This window comes from Pyrenophora tritici-repentis, chromosome 8 (genome assembly GCF_003171515.1).
Source record: "Pyrenophora tritici-repentis strain M4 chromosome 8, whole genome shotgun sequence".
Classification (NCBI taxonomy): domain Eukaryota; kingdom Fungi; phylum Ascomycota; class Dothideomycetes; order Pleosporales; family Pleosporaceae; genus Pyrenophora; species Pyrenophora tritici-repentis.
Window position 1 is genome coordinate 1,898,606 of NC_089397.1, and position 19,184 is coordinate 1,917,789.

At 48.6% G+C, this 19,184-nt stretch overlaps 5 protein-coding genes across 5 annotated transcripts; 2 read left to right on the forward strand and 3 right to left on the reverse strand.

Annotated features, from left to right (window-relative positions):
• Positions 1-252: 252 nt before the first annotated feature.
• Positions 253-1,548, reverse strand: PtrM4_141930 (uncharacterized protein; the record flags this gene model as incomplete). The annotated part of the gene is made up of 2 exons (XM_066109538.1): positions 253-870; positions 919-1,548. 2 exons carry the CDS (start codon positions 1,546-1,548, stop codon positions 253-255), a joined length of 1,248 nt encoding a protein of 415 aa, XP_065960460.1.
• A 558-nt stretch (positions 1,549-2,106) lies between these two features.
• On the reverse strand, positions 2,107-2,454 carry PtrM4_141940 (uncharacterized protein; the record flags this gene model as incomplete). Its single annotated transcript, XM_066109539.1, has 1 exon — positions 2,107-2,454. The coding sequence occupies one exon, from the start codon at positions 2,452-2,454 to the stop codon at positions 2,107-2,109; it is 348 nt and encodes a 115-aa protein (XP_065960461.1).
• A 1,699-nt stretch (positions 2,455-4,153) lies between these two features.
• Positions 4,154-4,501, forward strand: PtrM4_141950 (uncharacterized protein; the record flags this gene model as incomplete). The annotated part of the gene is made up of 1 exon (XM_066109540.1): positions 4,154-4,501. One exon carries the CDS (start codon positions 4,154-4,156, stop codon positions 4,499-4,501), a length of 348 nt encoding a protein of 115 aa, XP_065960462.1.
• A 432-nt stretch (positions 4,502-4,933) lies between these two features.
• On the forward strand, positions 4,934-6,685 carry PtrM4_141960 (uncharacterized protein; the record flags this gene model as incomplete). Its single annotated transcript, XM_066109541.1, has 1 exon — positions 4,934-6,685. One exon carries the CDS (start codon positions 4,934-4,936, stop codon positions 6,683-6,685), a length of 1,752 nt encoding a protein of 583 aa, XP_065960463.1.
• Positions 6,686-10,386: 3,701 nt separating this feature from the next.
• On the reverse strand, positions 10,387-15,536 carry PtrM4_141970 (uncharacterized protein; the record flags this gene model as incomplete). The annotated part of the gene is made up of 2 exons (XM_066109542.1): positions 10,387-13,643; positions 13,709-15,536. 2 exons carry the CDS (start codon positions 15,534-15,536, stop codon positions 10,387-10,389), a joined length of 5,085 nt encoding a protein of 1,694 aa, XP_065960464.1.
• Positions 15,537-19,184: the final 3,648 nt, after the last annotated feature.

Sequence of the window (19,184 nt, forward strand, 5' to 3'; positions counted from 1 at the left end):
CACCACTGCCAAATCTAGCTCTTATCCATCGTCGATCGCACTGTATTGCTGCTAGAAGTTGCGGAGAAATGCTGCGCCGACGGGGCTCGAGGAGGTCACCCAGCTCGCTGAATAAGCGCTCACACTCACAGCTTGAGCCTGGGATTGATAGCATGTCGATAGCAAATTTGCTAAGGCTGGGTAGCGATCGCGGAGTCCTACCCAGTATTTTATAGGGTCGACGCCCTCGCTAGCGATCGGTTCGCTGCGTTTCTAAGCCTCATATTCATCCTCCTCGTTCTCCGTAAGCCCTGCCGGCTTAATAAAGCTGTTGATAGCGTCTTCTATATCATTGTGCCTAACTTTAGAGCGTAAGCGCGGCTTCGGTAAGCTTTTGTACTCCGCCCACAAATGTTGAAACTTGCGGTTGCTGCTCTCTAGCCAATCAGGCTTATCCGCCCACGCTGCGTCAAGGTAGCTTTTGTAGCGAGGATGAAGGATTATAGCAGCATAGTAAGCTGGCGAGAGGTCGAGCTTGTTGTAGTACTCGCGGGCTTTAACTAGGGCAGCGCGGAGGTTGATAGCAAGGTGGTCTTCGGGTGACTCTGTATGCTCATCATAAATGACGTCTTCATAGCTTTGCAAGCGGTCCTCATAGACTCCAAGTAAGTATTCAAATACTAGAATAACCTCAGCGATTGCTCCAAAAGCACCGCTTTTGCCGCGGCCTTCAAGCCGTTTTGTAGCTTGTTTTAGTGGCCTAAGCACATCAATATACTCAGCAATCACCTGCCAGTCATGGGCATTGATCCCATCAGACCTCATCCAATCCGGCGCTGCAGGCAGCTTGTTGTTACGACTTCGGGCGTACGCGTCTTCAGTTTCAATCTTCTAAATATGGTAGTTGGCGTACCTATTAACCGCTAATTACAACTCAACAGCGCGCTTAAAACACGAAACGTAAGAGTTATAGCGAGTAACAACTAGCTTAACGGGCTCCTTGATTTTGTGCTGTTCTGTTGGCGCGTTGACAGGCTGGTCCCTAATAGCGAGCTTCTGATACTTCTCAAAAAGAGCGTACTGTTGTGGTGTTTTGATGTAGTTAATAACCGCGACAAGCACTCCTAATGGTCCATCGCCTCGCCAAGTAGCCATATTCTCAGCTTCGTTCACGCGCTCAGTCTCCTCGTTGTCGTAGGACTCTTTCTCCTCACCCCAGAGTAGCATCTGGCCAATGAGATTAAGCGTATAAGGACCGCAGCGAAGGCGACGCTCAGTAGCGCTAAAGCCTATCTGCAAGGCGAGAGTGTTAATCGTGGTGTTGTTGTTATGTGCGTTGTCGAGGACGAAGTAACCGAGCTTGCCCACAGTGATTTCGAACTGCTTGAATATTGCCATCACGACCTCAGCCATAGCCTCGCCGGTGTAGGCACCTGTCAGTTGTGGGAGCGCAATAGGCAAGTCCCTGAGCTCGCCAGAGCTATCAACGTAGTGGGCGACGATACCTAAGTAACCGCGCTTGCCACCTTTTGTCGTCCATCCGTCAAAGCTTACATAGACTTTGCTCATTGATTCTGAAAGGCTTGCGATAACCTTTAGTAACAGGTAGTTGTACAGGCGTATAACGTATCGTGAGACGCTGTTATAAGATGCCCACAAGGCTCGTTCTGCCTCTACGCTAGCTAATTATATCATATTGCGAAAAGACGATGATTCGAATTGTGAGAGTGGGAGGTTGTTTTCGACGAGCTAGGTAACGGCCGCAAGCCTAAACTCTTGTATATTGAAGTTGGTAAGCTCGTTGGCAACAGCCTAAGAGCAGCCCTTCTGAAGGGCGCGTTCGAGGAGAGTTTCTTTCCGAGGAGCGACGGTAGTGCGCTTACTTGGAGGCTTCAAGCCATGAACTTTCTTGTCTTCTCCGAGATGACGTGCTGGCGCTGATGGAGACTGCGAGACGTCATGTATGCCACGGCCAACAGTAGTGAACTTGTGCTTATAGCAATAGTGGCAGATCCACGTGACTTTTGCGACGTTGCTGCGCAAGGCGATGCGATAGCCATGGCTGTATACCCAGCTTGCTCGGTTCGAAAGTGATGTGGGCGGCTTGCAGTGCTTTGGGTAGCGACTCTAATTAAAGCCGTCGTATTTGTCCTCTACCCATACGAAACCCTCGTCGACAGCCTCGCTAGCTGCTCCTGAAGCTGCAACAGTGGCATGCTCGCTGCCCTCAGGTGGTGGGATGATTGTCTCTTCGGCGCGCGACTCTCGGAGGGTCGCTTCAAAATTTGGTGCTTGTGGCGCGGCGACGAGAGCTTGACGCGGCGACAGCGGTGGAGGAGGTGGAGATGGTGAGAATGGCCGAGTATCGACTAGCACAGGTTGGCTGGCAGTCCCGCGATGACGCGCTGCGACTCTAGGGCGCTTCGAAGTTGTCGCGATTTCTAGAGCATTAACGCGTGTTCTTTTTGCTGGCATTATAGCAACGGCGAGGTAGATAATAGCTGCAAATAGAGACGCGTTGATGGAGTATAGGTGAGTGTGGTGGGTGATAAGTAGTAAGTGAAGTGTCGCAGAAGGAGAATATTGTTGCCAGGCCGTTAGCCGGAAATTTAGTAGCTTATTTGCTAGAAATATAGCAAAAAAGAGTGTATTTTAGGTTATAACTAGGTTTCGAACTTACGCACTACACCTAAAAATCATCGTGAGATTGCCCCTCCACCAAGTCCTTCAGCCCCAAGTTTCCAACCGCTCCATCCAACCAAGCTAAGCAAGCTGACTGAGCGAGCGCCTATCCCTAAGCTCGCTCGGCTTGCAAGCGCGCACTGCGCGCTCAGCTCATTCGGCTTGGTCAAAACGTCCAAGCCGAGCGAGCTGAGCGAGCCGGCTCGCTCGTTGACAAGTATGCCGCAGAAGCAGTTATATAATTTCGAGCTTCGATTTTAGAAAAGAGAAAAGAAGGAGGAAGAAGGGAGCCTGTTGGGAATCGAACCTGCGGTAGATAAGGCAGCTGGTTGCTGCATGCACGAGCTTGGATTACACGGCTGACTAAGCCGTGTGGTCCGAGCTCTAGCTGCTGCCTTACTGCCGACCTCCCTCCACCTCCATAGAACAACAAGAACAATCACAATCATTTCAACTCGTTGCAACGAAGGTGATTCCGATACCTTAGCCGTATCAACAGAGCCATTAAGTATTCTTGTGAAGAGTTTTATCCGCGGAAGCGCTGATATCATTTTAATAATATGGTTTTAAGAATAGAGAAAAGGAGGAAAGAGGAGGGAGTTATGCCATCTTAATAAGGTAGATTTTTAGCTAGTAGAAACACTTATCCGGAGAATCCAGCCATGTTTAAAAAAGAGGAGGAGAGGAAGAAGGAAATTATAACATTATGTTATAGTGTTTTATCTCGCAAAAGTACTCATATCATGTCTTGCACTTCCTTTTAAGAATAGAGAAAAGAATGAGGTAGGTAGAAAGGGAAGGAGAGAAGGAGGTTATATATGAGGGCGATATGGATTTCAGCGTCTCCCACGCACTTATATAGTGCTGTTATTCTTATTTTAAAAGAGGGAGAGAGGACGAATCCATTCATGGCTCCGATCTTCATTTCAAATCTCAGGAGCACCCATACCACTGTGAGATCGCTTTTTTTTGATATAAGGAATGAGAGAGAAAGGAGGGAGGGAAGGAAGGAAGGAAGGAAAGAGTGTAAGGGGCTGCGCAAAGTATGCCGGTGCCTGGTAACCATACTTGTCAACGAGCGAGCCGGCTCGCTCAGCTCGCTCGGCTTGGACGTTTTGACCAAGCCGAATGAGCTGAGCGCGCAGTGCGCGCTTGCAAGCCGAGCGAGCTTAGGGATAGGCGCTCGCTCAGTCAGCTTGCTTAGCTTGGTTGGATGGAGCGGTTGGAAACTTGGGGCTGAAGGACTTGGTGGAGGGGCAATCTCACGATGATTTTTAGGTGTAGTGCGTAAGTTCGAAACCTAGTTATAACCTAAAATACACTCTTTTTTGCTATATTTCTAGCAAATAAGCTACTAAATTTCCGGCTAACGGCCTGGCAACAATATTCTCCTTCTGCGACACTTCACTTACTACTTATCACCCACCACACTCACCTATACTCCATCAACGCGTCTCTATTTGCAGCTATTATCTACCTCGCCGTTGCTATAATGCCAGCAAAAAGAACACGCGTTAATGCTCTAGAAATCGCGACAACTTCGAAGCGCCCTAGAGTCGCAGCGCGTCATCGCGGGACTGCCAGCCAACCTGTGCTAGTCGATACTCGGCCATTCTCACCATCTCCACCTCCTCCACCGCTGTCGCCGCGTCAAGCTCTCGTCGCCGCGCCACAAGCACCAAATTTTGAAGCGACCCTCCGAGAGTCGCGCGCCGAAGAGACAATCATCCCACCACCTGAGGGCAGCGAGCATGCCACTGTTGCAGCTTCAGGAGCAGCTAGCGAGGCTGTCGACGAGGGTTTCGTATGGGTAGAGGACAAATACGACGGCTTTAATTAGAGTCGCTACCCAAAGCACTGCAAGCCGCCCACATCACTTTCGAACCGAGCAAGCTGGGTATACAGCCATGGCTATCGCATCGCCTTGCGCAGCAACGTCGCAAAAGTCACGTGGATCTGCCACTATTGCTATAAGCACAAGTTCACTACTGTTGGCCGTGGCATACATGACGTCTCGCAGTCTCCATCAGCGCCAGCACGTCATCTCGGAGAAGACAAGAAAGGTCATGGCTTGAAGCCTCCAAGTAAGCGCACTACCGTCGCTCCTCGGAAAGAAACTCTCCTCGAACGCGCCCTTCAGAAGGGCTGCTCTCAGGCTGTTGCCAACGAGCTTACCAACTTCAATATACAAGAGTTTAGGCTTGCGGCCGTCACCTGGCTCGTCGAAAACAACCTCCCACTCTCACAATTCGAATCATCGTCTTTTCGCAATATGATACAATTAGCTAGCGTAGAGGCAGAACGAGCCCTGTGGGCATCTCATAACAGCGTCTCACGATACGTTATACGCCTGTACAACTACCTGTTACCAAAGGTTGTCGCAAGCCTTTCAGAATCAATGAGCAAAGTCCATATAAGCTTTGACGGATGGACGACAAAAGGTGGCAAGCGCGGTTACTTAGGTATCGTCGCCCACTACGTTGATAGCTCTGGCGAGCTCAGGGACTTGCCTATTGCGCTCCCACAACTGACAGGTGCCCACACCGGCGAGGCCATGGCTGAGGTCGTGATGGCAATATTCAAGCAGTTCGAAATCACTGTGGGCAAGCTCGGTTACTTCGTCCTCGACAACGCACATAACAACAACACCACGATCAACACTCTCGCCTTGCAGATGGGCTTTAGCGCTACCGAGCGTCGCCTTCGCTGCGGTCCTCATACGCTTAATCTCATTGGCCAGATGCTACTCTGGGGTGAGGAGAAAGAGTCCTACGACAACGAGGAGACTGAGCGCGTGAACGAAGCTGAGAATATGGCTACTTGGCGAGGCGATGGACCATTAGGAGTGCTTCTCGCGGTTATCAACTACATCAAAACACCACAACAGTACGCTCTTTTTGAGAAGTATCAGAAGCTCGCTATTAGGGACCAGCCTGTCAACGCGCCAACAGAACAGCACAAAATCAAGGAGCCCGTCAAGCCAGTTGTTACTCGCTGGAACTCTTACGTTTCGTGTTTTGAGCGCGCTGTTGAGTTGCAATTAGCGGTTAATGGGTACGCCAACTACCATATTCAGAAGATTGAAACTGAAGACGCGTACGCCCGAAGTCGTAACAACAAGCTGCCTGCAGCGCCGGATTGGATGAGGTCTGATGGGATCAATGCCCATGACTGGCAGGTGATTGCTGAGTATATTGATGTGCTCAGGCCACTGAAACAAGCTACAAAACGGCTTGAAGGCCGCGGCAAAAGCGGTGCTTTTGGAGCAATCGCTGAGGTTATTCCAGTATTTGAATACTTACTTGGAGTCTATGAGGACCGCTTGCAAAGCTATGAAGACGTCATTCACGATGAGCATACAGAGTCACCCGAAGACCACCTTGCTATCAACCTCCGCGCTGCCCTAGTTAAAGCCCGCGAGTACTACAACAAGCTCGACCTCTCGCCAGCTTACTATGCTGCTACAATCCTTCATCCTCGCTACAAAAGCTACCTTGACGCAGCGTGGGCGGATAAGCCTGATTGGCTAGAGAGCAGCAACCGCAAGTTTCAACATTTGTGGGCGGAGTACAAAAGCTTACCGAAGCCGCGCTTACGCCCCAAAGTCAGGCACAATGATATAGACGACGCTATCAACAGCTTTATTGAGCCTGCAGGGCTTACGGAGAACGAGGAGGATGAATATGAGGCTTGGAAACGCAGCGAACCGATCGCTAGCGAGGGCGTCGACCCTATAAAATACTGGGTAGGACTCCGCGATCGCTACCCCAGCCTTAGCAAATTTGCTATCGACATGCTATCAATCCCAGGCTCAAGCTGTGAGTGTGAGCGCTTATTCAGCGAGCTGGGTGACCTCCTCGAGCCCCGTCGGCGCAGCATTTCTCCGCAACTTCTAGCAGCAATACAGTGCGATCGACGATGGATAAGAGCTGGATTTGGCAGTGGTGAGGTGCCTGTAAAGGAGGCTATCAGCGATGAGGAGATGGACGCGAAATACGGTGTACATAAGTGGGATATTAGCTGAGAAACTCAACACCAAGGTTTCTATATAACTTTCCTAATCGGGACTGAGCCCATCAAGCCGAGCGAGCTGACAGCCCTGTTTCAGCCAATCCGAGCGAGCCGAGCGAGCTGCTGGCCTCCGCTCAATTGGCTGAGCAAGCCAATTGGCTGAGCTCGCTCAGCTTGCTCATTGACATCTGTGCTGGTAACAGGATTGTATTCGATGAAGAAGAAAGCTATCTGCAGTGCAACGATATCTATATACGTTTGGTTTGTTGTTCACGTAGCTTCTCGAAGCATCTAAAGTGCCGAGGAAGCTCCGAAGGTTCCACCGAGGATCACCATAGCATCTGGGCGCTAGCCCGTTACAAAGAGGGAGGTTATATAAGAAGGAAAGGTGATGTTGTTCTTAGCTCTCACACGCAACCATACTGCTGAAGAGTAGCTGTTTTTGAATAAAAGAAAAGAGGAAGGAGAAAAGGTGTTTTTTGAGGGTGATTGATTTTCAGCGTCTCACACGCATACATTTCGTGTCGCCTTGGTCGTTTCAAGAAAGAAGAAAAAAGGGAACCATGAAGCGTACATCATGCGGGTTTGATCGCTCACACGCCCTTATCGCATACTGCTCCGAAAGTTTTGAAAAGAAGAGAGAAGAGGGAGAGAGAACGCAGTTATTGTATGGTATAATGAAGTTTCTCAAAAGTCCCAGACACCCATGTGAGCTAAGAAACGAGATTTAAAATAGAGAATAGAAATGAGGGAGAGAAGATGGACATGTGAACAGGTGCTTAGTTTGTGTCTCTCACACGCACCTATAAGAGGCCCAGACAGGCGTTTTAAGAAAGAAGAGAGTCATCGAGTCATGAGTGTACGTTTTATGGCTTTGATCTCTTACACGCACCCATGAATGGCATACGACGAATTTTTGGAAACAAGAGAGAGAGAAGGAGACCATTAAATGATACAACGACGTTTTTCAGAAGCTTCACACGCACAAATTCGATCCCTATACTCATTTTCTTAATAGGGAAGAAAGAGGGAGAGAAAAAGCGGTCATCTGAACGATATGGATCGGGTTTTTGTCTCTCCATATGACGCTCTGCAAGACGTTTTTTGGAAAATTGTAGGAGTATATGGAAGGAGAGAAAATACGGACATACAATCGTGTCCATAGGATTTTTCATTTCTCGCACGCCCTCATAAGGCATCGGTGCGCGCGTTTTCAGGAATCAGAGAGGGCGAGAGGTTGGAGGCATGAATTTTTAAAACAATCTTTTACACTCCTACGCAGAAATAAGGTAAGGTATAATTTATCTTAAAAGAAATGAAGGGGAGAGAGGAGGGGGCCATGAATCTCTGCTACTATACTTTTGTCTCCCACGTATAACCCTCTTCCTGTCGAATCGTGAGTATCGGTAGAGACGTCGGCTGCTTGACACTTCGGCCCGACTTCGGCCCACCTTGCGCAGAGCTTAGGTGTACCTTCGTAGCAGCTATGTTCGTAGAAGATCAATACCAATACCAGTCACCAGAAGAACCTCGTTGTTGTTATTCACCCGTACGATCGTACAAGGCCTACCAACACTTCCAACGTTTTCAGAAAGATATAGAAAGAGTGTTGTGTAAGAGGAAGAGCTAGAGAAAGAAGGCGATAGGAGTTCTTTATAGCCTATCTTCCGCGCATATCGGGTACATCGTATTCATTTTTAAATATAAGAAGGGACGAAGAAGGGGGCGTCATATGGCCTCAGTTTGCTTGTTTCCATCTCTCACATTCAACCTTGATATACAATTCTCAGAAAATCATAGAAAGAGTGGTGTGTAGGAAGGAGGGTCAGGAAAGGTCGATACGCTGGTTTTATGCCCCACCTTACGCATATACGGGTAGGGAGTGTTTTTAAAAAAAGAAGAGAGGGAGACGACGTCATCATGTAATCTGAGCTTGTTTTTTTTCATCTCTCACACTCAGCCATAAGATACAATTCTTGGAAAATTATAGAACGAGTGGTGTGTAAGAGGGAGAGTCAGGGAAGTTCGGTAGGCTGGTTCTATGCCCCACCTCACGCATACATCGGAAGCGTGTATTTTTTTTAAAAAAAAGAGAACAGAGAATGTAACGGTTTGGGACTTGCCAGGACCGACTTGGGTGAGAGTTGGGTACGGCTATCGCTACCACACTTTCTCATCACACACACCTATATAGCTGCAGTTCCTCCATAGCTACACAATGCAACGTAGTCCTCCTCCTCTCCTCACACCGCTACAGAGAAGGAGGGAAGGTCGTTATATCATATCTGACTTGCCTTTTAGAGCTCTCACATAAAGCTTCTTGCGGTTGTTTTTGGAAAATAGTAGAAAGAGTGATGTGTAAGAGAAAGAAAGGAGAAAGGCAGATGGGGTAGTTTTATAGTGAACCTAACACGCGCATACGGTAAATTATACCACTTTCTAGGTGAAGGAGGGGAAAGAAATGCCGTCATACGTTCTACACGCAGGCGTTTTAGATCTCTCGCATATGAACCTTCTTCACCACGTTTAGGAAACTGTGGAAGAAGAACGGTGTAAGAAGGACGGTGTAAGAAGGACGGTGTAAGAAGGACGGTGTAAGAAGGACGGTGTAAGAAGGACGGTGTAAGAAGGTAGACGGGGTGGCTATACTACAGTCAACCCACGCATAGATAGAGAGGCAATGCATTTTAGAAAAGAGGAGAGGGACGCAGGCACTCCATGGGCGGCCATTGCGGCAATTTTGTTTCACGGCATGACATGTTGTGTTAGGATTTTCAAGTAAAAGAAGGAGAATTTATTTTTACAGGATAAGGAGAGCGGGAACTCTGTGCCTTTTGCAATAGTTTTTGTCTCAAGTCATCGAGCTCCACACAGGCCATTTTAGTAGAGAGAGAGTAGATTTGATAGACGGAGAGCGACAACACCTATTGGATTGCTTTCTACTCAACTTTGTCTCACGTCATCACATCTTATGTTCGTCGTTTTTAGGCAAAGGAAGGACAGTGCATTTTGAAAAGACGAGAAAAGCGGGAACTCCATGCTGGTCTGCTTCGTCGTTTTTCTTGAAGTCATGGAGTTCCATATGGAGATTTTTTATAGGAAGTAAGAAGGGTGGATGTTTGAAGAAGAGCGCGGAAACATTGTAGGGTCGCTGCTAGTGCGATTTTATCTTACACCGTGGCGTCTTCTGTTCATATTTTTTATGCATAGGACGGTTAATTTTGAGAATAAAGAAGAAGGGAACAACACCAATTTGTGGGCTGCGTATTTTGGAGAGAAGTAAGGAGGATGAATTCTAAGTAGAAGAGAGCGGGAACATCATGGGGTGGCGACTTTTCGTCTTTTTCTGGTTACACCTCATGTAATCTGATGTGGAAATTTTCGTGTAAAAGAAAGAGTGGAGAGGAAGAAACGGGCGGAGACTGTTGGAAGGCCTTGTACGATCGTACGGTGAATAACAGTAGCTAAGGTAATCTTGTGTATTGGTATTCTGGTGTATGATGATTCTACGAATGTGGGGGCTACGAAGGTATACATAGCGTTGGGTCCGAGTTGGGCCGAAGTAGGATCGAGGCGGTACATTGGGCCTTATTAGGCGACACACCGTGTGTATGCCGACACTGGCAATCTTTTCTTATTGTAACGACTGATGTAAGGAAAAACGGGTCTTCTAAAAAGGGCACAATGAGAGGGATTCCAAATAGGCATATGTGCCTACTCCGTAGGTCGCTGCACAGATCCCTCTACTCGGATTGACAGCTTGTTGCTTTCGATGAAACGTTCTAACGCGCGATTTGGTGTTGCTTTCGTGAATGCGTCCGCGGGGTTGTCCTCTCCGTTGATCCAGCGGATCTCAGTGATCTCGCGACGCTCGTATGACTGCCGAAGCGCCATGATGTCGATCATCAGTCGCTTCTCAGCAGTTGTTCCGAGTTTGACGAGGCATTCATACAAGGAGTATGAATCCGTACACACAATAAGTGGGATCGGTGGTAGACCTAGGCGTCCTGTAATTATCTTGAGGGTTGTTAGGATAGCGATAGCGATGTCGACACCGCTAACCATGCCGTACGTTTCTGAGGCAAGAACGCTCCGGGTAACGCGTTTGCATTTGGTCGAACTCCAATGGATTACGTTACCACGAATATCAAACGTGCTGTCTTGTCGACTCGACTCATTCGCAAGGATAAGTAGGTACCCTAGCTGTGAGCTAAGGTCTTGGTTGTTCGCGAAGGATCCGTCTGTGAACACTACCAGCTTTGCTGTAGCGAGGTCGAGAGGGACGTATCGCAGGCCTCGTTGTATGCTCTCAGATTGCCACTGCAGCCGGCGGTTAAGCTTCACGTATTCTGTGTCCTTAGGTTGTTGTATTTGCGCAGCCGCGGAAAGATCGAACGATGCTTCAGGTTGGCATATCGACGCAATGTACGCGCCACGCGCGCGCTGCTCCATGTACTTCTGTGCTCGGTTTGCTGCCTTCGGATCAATGATTTCGATCTTGGCACCTTGTCCCTTCTGCGTAAGTAGAATCGTGTCTCCGCGCAACGTTAGAGTACATCCGTTGAACTCGAGTGATACTTCTTTGGACAGTCTCTCCTTGGGCTTAGCTCGAAAATTGGCTTTCTGGAGCGCAGCGTCTTCTGCACCAGAGAATGCAGGCGTCCCAATCGCGAGAGTATCGTCTGTCTGCAGGCCCACTATTCCAAACGCTTCCCGTCTCCCGTTCGTGATCAGGAGGCACGGGTCATACGTTGATGTAGCCATGTCGAGCTCCTTGCAGTGGTGTCCTTGGTACGTAGCAAACCAGTGGACTCCTGCTTCCGCGATTCCATAGAGTGGCTTGATTACGCGAATAATTGTTCCCTTGGGATACTTTGTTATAAGCTCCTTTGGGAGGTGCGCTAAAACCGTGCGGAATAGCTCTGTTTGTGCCTGTGGGTACGCTTGCGTGATATCTCGTAGTTCCACAACCATGCCCTCATCGAGTAATGCAGGCGCTAGGGCTAGAATCAGGCGCTGGCTGGCTCGTTGGATGGTTGGCGACTGCGTCAGGATCTCGTGTTTGCCCTCGTCATTGTAACCTTGAACAACGAGGCGTGATTTCTCGTACGGGACCATGGTCTTGCCTTTGACTTCGCGGACCATGCGCGATTTAAAGATACGATACCCGCCGTGTAGAGTTGGGTCAAACAGCTCAAAACTGAATACTCCACGGCCGACGAGGTCGTCGATCTCCTTCTGATCGGATGCTTCGAATGGAGCGCCCGGGACGTTAATCACGCCGTCATTGCGTAGCTTGACGGCCAGGGCGTAATCGTCCTCCTCCTTCTTCGACAGGTACTGCACCTTGGGCTTGTTCTTTGATCCAGGTGGGCGGCCCCGCTTGCGCGGCTGAGCCGCTTGGTTGGCTTCCGCCGGTGGTACCGGTAGTGGCGGTTCATCAGCAATCGCTTCGTCTGTGGTCGGAGATCCACCTGTGCCTTGATCTGCGCCGTCTATCGCTGTAGTCAGATCGCGATAGTACGGTTTTACGACAGTGGATCGGAACGTCGTTGGGCCGTTGATCATGTCTACAGTAACATCGTGGTCCTTCATATCGATGACTCTATACGGCCCTTGCCATCCATTCTTCTCGCGCCATACCATCACCTCACTCTGAAGAGGCAGTGACAGTACCCCGTCTGTAGTAGGCCCATTCCTGGTACCAAGTGCGTTGCTCACCGCATGTTCCGCTGAGGCCTTCCGCAGCGCCCTCATCGCTTTCTGGATTGCCTCCGCGCGATGGGTTATCGAGGGAGATGGTGGTGAATCCATGGATATCCGGGGGTATGCACCGAAGACGAGCAGCGTGGGTACGAGCCCGTCTGGGCCTGCGGTGTCGTTGACGGCCTTGACTGCCATCTGCAACACTGCGGCGTCGCTGGTGCCAGTGTCAAGCTCTGTCCTCAGGATCTCGTACGCGCGTCTGAGCGGTGCGTGGTATCTTTCTACCTTGCCGATAGACCAATGGGTCTCGGTTGGCACTTGTTTACATGTGATTCCCATGATCTTCGCCTCTGATCTGAATTCGACTGACGCGAAGTTGGTGCCGGCGTCGTGGGTGACGATATCTGGCGGCCCTTGGTATGTATCAATCCAGAGCAGGCGGAGTGCTTCCCAGGTGTCTTTCGCGCTCATAGACGGTAGAAATCGCGCGCCGTTGAATGTTGTAGCCGAATCGATCACGTGAAGCACTGGTTTCCCACTCAGATACATCACATCTACGAGGATCTCGAAGTTGAATTCCCGATCATCTTTCAGCCTAAACTTGAATCGGCGCGGCGCTGGATCATGCGCTTGGCAGTGATGGCAGAACGTTTGGATCTCTCGGAGCAGCCGTTCATCCACGTCCTCGTGTCCTGCGCGTTTGAGCAATCGTATCAGCCGTTCGACGGCTGGATGCCCGAACCTCCGGTGTAAGCGTCGGAGCTCAGTCTCCGTAAGGAATACGCGCGCGCGCTCTGCCTTGCTTAGGTGGAACCACGGGTGTCCCCATTTGCGAATCACTGGAAAGGTAGCTTTTCCTTGTACCAGCTGGTCCGTAGTATTGTTGAAGTACACGTGGAGCCGGTCCATGTCTTTCAGACAGAGGAGAAACGGGGTGGGTGCGTTCAAGACCTCAAATTTGATCTTTCCAATCTGTGTCGATACATGTGCGGTTCCAATCGAAGTAGTGACGCTTCCTTTGCCAAATTGCACAGATGCGTTTCCAGCAGTAGACGTATCTAGAGTTACGGTGGGGTCCTCAGTTTGGAGCGCCCAGAACTGCTCCTTTCCGGCTGTCGATACATTTGAGGCACCAGTGTCAGGAAGAATGCCTTGGTACGTGATTCGCGAGTATCGATCCTCGATAAGGAACTGCGTTGCGGGCGTAATAGGCTCCTTGCACCTGTAGACGTCTTCTCCAGTCACGTGGTGCAAAAAGGCCTGATCTGTGAGGTACTTAACTGCCAATCTTTGGTCCTCATCATCTTCGTCTTGCTCCTCTAGGAAGAACTGGTCGACTTCTTCCCCTCGTACGCGACGAGAAATGTGCTAAACTCCATTTGCTCTCCCGTAATCGCGCAGTGTGTGATGTACTGCGCTTTTGAGCGTTTTCTTTCTTCAAGCGTGTGGTTTGTGGACCAACAGCCTGTCTTGCCGCAGACGTAACATTTCTTGTCGATTTGTGTGTTGACTCCAGAGCGGTGCTGAAGCCCACCGCGTCCGCGGGTGAATCCGCTGCGTCCACCGCGAGGGTTGTAATTCCCTCGCAATCTTCCAGAGCTGTTGTTGTTGTACCGACGATCCAAGTAGTACTGGCTATCCGTATCCGCCTCAGTGAAGTTGACGGAGACGGTCATGGCGAGTGAGTTTTCGATTGACGATCGCAGATCTCCAAACAGAACCTCGCATTCTAGAGACGGCTTGTAGAGTGCCATCTCGAGCTCCTTCACGCCTCGGCATGCTGTGATTACAGTCGTTCGGAGCGCGTATTCTCCCATGTACTGCTGTCCAAGTGCTCTTTGACACAATTGGAGCTTGTCCAGCATGATGTCAAGGACCTCGTGGAGGTTCTTTTCGGGGTTCTCCCTGCGGACTTTGACAAACGATGTCGTCGTCCAGTCCGCGTAGTAATGGCCGTGGTTGACGTCTGTGTCGAAGTGGTTCTTGAGCTTTGTGTAGGCAGTCAAGAACGTATCCATCCGCTGATCGACGAAGTGGAGGTAATACTCCTCTGCGCGGCCGTCGAGAATCCGTGGAAAGACTGCATGGAACTGCCCTGGCTCGATGTCTGCGTGATAACAGATGCTGTAGAAGATCTTCAATTTATCGTCTAGGAGGTCGTACGGCTTTCCCGTATACTTTTTGTCTCGGTCCCACATTTTCACGAAGACATTGATCGTCTTAGGATCCAGTTTCTCATTGCCAAACTCGATTGGTGGAACTGCCTTGTACGGGTCTGTTTCACCAGAGGGCACAATTGGGGGAACGCTCAGTCCCTTCGGACGTTGCGGGTATGCTGGTGTATACTCGCGGAATCGGTCGAAGTTGTTGTAGGTGAGGGGAGGTTGCTGACTTTGGACGCGCTGATAGGCTGGCTGCGGTGCGGATTCAGTTGTCTCTACAGGCTGGCTTCGGATTGGTTGGTTTTGGGCTTTCTCAATCGTTTTTGCTAGCTGGTCCTGAATCTGTTGTTCTTCCTCAACGGTCTCCTGTCGTCCTTGCACACGGGCGTGGGTCTGGTCTTGATCGCGGGTTTGCCGACTGTCTACGTCTCGGCCTCTTGTCCTTACAGGCGTTTGGGTTCGGCTCTGGGCCTGGCTTGATAATCTCCTGTCTGTGGACTGTACTGATCCTTCACTGCGTTGTTGCCGTAGTGCCCGCTCTTGCAACATGTGCGCAGCTGATCGTGTGTCAAACACAGCCGACTGGAATACGTCCTGAGGCCATTCTAGGTACTCCTCCATGCGTAATAACCTAGCTAGAGACTCACTAGGTGCCATATTAATACGGCCAGTATACACTCCCTTAAAGCGGAGGATCCGCTTTAGTTCCTTTGTGTATATTGGCTGGGCACGTAGGAACATTGCCTCTGTCCATCCTTCAAAGTCCTGACGGAACTCCCAAAAGAGTTCTTCATCTGCTGTTGGTCGATCTGTATAGTCCGCAATCGCACGCGCAATGTACGTTGTTGCTGTAGTAATCCCTACCTCATCGTCTGGAGCTTCAACGTTGTCCTCCCAAATCTCTGGATCGATGTGATGCCATTCTCTTGGTTTTATGTTTGTGGTCCCTAGTAGCGCCTCTAGTGTGGGTACCACTCTTCTACTACTGCTCGCCATTCCTACTGCCGGTGTCCTGGCTACCGGTGCTCTTTCCGATGATGTTCTCTCTCCTGCTATTGTGTTCTTGTTGACGCTTGTTGCGCTAGCTGCGTTCGCTAGAGATGCGTCGGTGGTCGTGGGTTGTACACGGGTCAAATCTCAACCGGTCGGTTGGCGCGTGTATAGACGGCGTCTTGGAACGCTTCTGATACGGCTGTAACGGTCGGTCGCTAGCCACGAACGACGCCTGATATAGCTAACAGTGAGCTTAGCATAGATAACTCCGCCTTGCTGATATAGGCAATCTAGGGAACGCGCGGGGTAAAGAATCTATCTCTTCTTAACCTAACTGTCTGTGACTGCCGTGCAATCACTGATCAGTGTTGGAAGGCCTTGTACGATCGTACGGTGAATAACAGTAGCTAAGGTAATCTTGTGTATTGGTATTCTGGTGTATGATGATTCTACGAATGTGGGGGCTACGAAGGTATACATAGCGTTGGGTCCGAGTTGGGCCGAAGTAGGATCGAGGCGGTACATTGGGCCTTATTAGGCGACACACCGTGTGTATGCCGACAGAGACTGTATTTTTCTGAGCCTACCTTCTTTTTCCGACTCATTTCGAGTTAAGTATGTGAGTTTTGGAAAAAGCGGACATAGATAAATTTCTAAATGATTGAAAAAGAGGAGGCACCATCAAACTGTTACTCGACTATGCTTCAAGCCATGACGGAATTCCTGAAGGTCTTTTGTGAGAAGCGGATGAAAATAAGTTCTAATTGAGAAAAAGCAAGAGTGGACAATTCATAGGTTCGTCGGTATGCATGTTAAGTTTCTCCCATGACATGATGATTTGTAGGATTTCGTGGAAACCCAGGGGCGATGATTTTAGAAGGGGAAGAGGAGACTCCATAAATGGAATAAAGTACCAATTTGTATTTTTCACATAGCACGATCTGCCGGGTTTTTGGCATATATTGAGAGAAGAGGAGTTTCGAGGGGGAAAGTGGACTCTATGAGCTGCCAAGCATAGTTTGTGAATTTCCCGTCATGAGATCGATAATTGCGCTCTTTTGGTAGGAGGTATAGCAGTCAATCTTGAAAGAATAGGAAATGGAGAAGACACCATTTATAGTTGAATCTCGAATGTGGTTTTGGTACACCATGCAACAAACTGTGGATTTTTGGTAGAATTCAGAAAGAGTGGTGAACAGTTAAGAAAGAAGGAGAAAGAAGTAGGTAGAGTGGTTCTATGTGAATCACACCTATGCGGTAAGACTGATAAGCTTTTACAAGAAGGAAGGCGCAGAAACTCCATGGTGACAGCGGTAGTGGCGTTTCTTCTCACATCGCTTGCGCCTGGTATTATTTTGGTATAAAGTGGGAAGACCGAAGAAGTATAAGTAGAATAAAGGGAGAAAGAAGGTAAGGAGGATGGTCTTATAGTACAGGTACGCTCATATTTTTTTTCATAGTAGTATCACAGAAGGGGAGAGAGTGCGCACTGCATGCGACGAAACTTCTGTATTTGCGTTGGTCACATCAGTTCTTGATGGTTCAATTTTGGAAAAGAAATTGATGTGATGGAATAAAAGAGTAATTGTAAGACGGCGGATGACGCGCTTTTATACTCGGAAGGGGGGGGGGGGGGGGAGCAGGGAACAGCCACATGTACTTTTTTGAATGGCTTTTTGATCAGATCCTCGAATCATGGGGTTAGATATTGTGGTAGAGGGATAGCCTCAATAGTCAGAAGAGAGGCTGCCGACCCGCAATCGGTAGAGAGTAGAGAACAAGAAGGTATCCGAACAGTAAACGGTAGTATTAAGAATCGTGTACGATAACTGTCGAGCTCCTCTACGCGGAGTCGTCCTAAAATACTCAACCCTAGCGCCGATTACCTAACGCCGAACACGTGACAAGCTACTACACCACAATATGTGTACCTTTTATGGAAACATAAATAGGGACGTTTTGATATTTTGGCAGAGAGGGTAGAGTATGCTATTAATGTTTGTTTGTTTTAATCATAGACTGTAGCAAGAGAGAACGGCAGAGTCTTTAGTCATTCCCTGTATGGTTTAGAAACTTTTGCGCAATATTTTCGTATTGATATAGGAGTGGTGATAGACAGTCTACGGAGTTTTGAAAAGGTAGCGGAAGGAGGAACATAGAGGAGGTGCTTGTAAATTTTAATTGATGAGTAGCAGTCGAAGGGCCGATGAAGTAGTTCGAGTAATTCTTTGGGTAGTTTTGAAAGCGTTGCGAACTTTGGTAATAGCCTCGGAACGGTGTCTTTGCTCTCTGTTGACGGTGGATGCAATCTTAGCGTTCGAAGACTGGAAGATGCATGAGCTTCTTATGCAGCCAGTTTATTTCGGGGGTAGAACGAGAACTGATGGCGGAGACATAGGTACCCTATCTGACGATGTTGATGGCAATAGGTATCATGATCCTATTCACAGCATTTTTAGACGGTGACACGGCACTCTATAAACTGGTGAAATCTAATTTTCAAGGCAGAGGCATCTTGTAGTTTTGGAAGAACTGGATAAGGGGAGCGGTGGGACTAGGAAATCAGTTTACTAGCCTAGGAGCTGATCTTTATTTTGAGAAATTGGTGGAGTAGAACAGAGAGCAGCAGCAACATAACGGGTAGGTTTGTAGGTAGAAAGGGAGAAAGAGAATCTAGGATAATTTTAAGAAAGAATAGAGTAGAAATACAAGTAGAGAAACCGACAGTTATGGTGATGCTTTTCCGGAATGTTCATGCTCAGAAGAATAGGTGCTGCAGCGGCAGCAACACCACATCCTGGACTTAACTTGTAGTTTTGGAACAGAGAAGAAAAAGGGGGAAATTGAAGTGGGGGAGTAGCTAAAGTTTTATAGAAGAGAAGGGGTGAAAGCAGAAAGAAAAGCAGAAAACATGATCTTGACTTGGAGCCATTTTTAGAAGAAATGGAACTAGCAGCAGCAGTAACACTACATATAAGTCCCCTCTTCATCTTTTAGAACAGATCTGGAAGGGTACAGAGGAAAGAAGAGAGGAAGGGGATAAGTGGTACCTTTATAGAAAGATAAAGTTAGAATGAGAAGGCCAAGCCAACACATGGACATGCTTCGAGCACATTTTGTTTCTGCAAAGACTTACAACAGTGGCAGCACTACCTGAACATCGGTACTGGCGATTTTTCTTTTGGACCATGGAATCGCCCACAGAATTTTGAAGCACAACAACATTAGAAGCGGAGGAACAAAGAGACACATTTCGTCTTCTTCTGTAAATTTTCTTATAGTTCTTAGAAGAAGATGAGTGGTAGAAGGAGTAAGGATAGCCCGGCACATTCTATTGTCCTGTATGCAATTTTCTATGTTCTGGCAGAAGGAAAATCGGGCGAGCGGACACATGCGTGATTTCATTAGCACGTTTTCCTGCTGCTTCCGCCACTTCCAATTTCTGCAAGAGAGGAAGGAGGGCGAGCAGAACCAAATTCATAATATCGATGGATTTATGTTTCTCGAAAGCAGGAGTAGATTATGTTTACAAGCCCAGACCCGACTGTAACGCCGTTATTGCGTCTAGTGTCTGCATTTTCTATGAATTTCAGAATATGAGCAGAGAGCCCACATCGTGGTCTTCTTCTTTATTTTAAGGGTAACAGACAA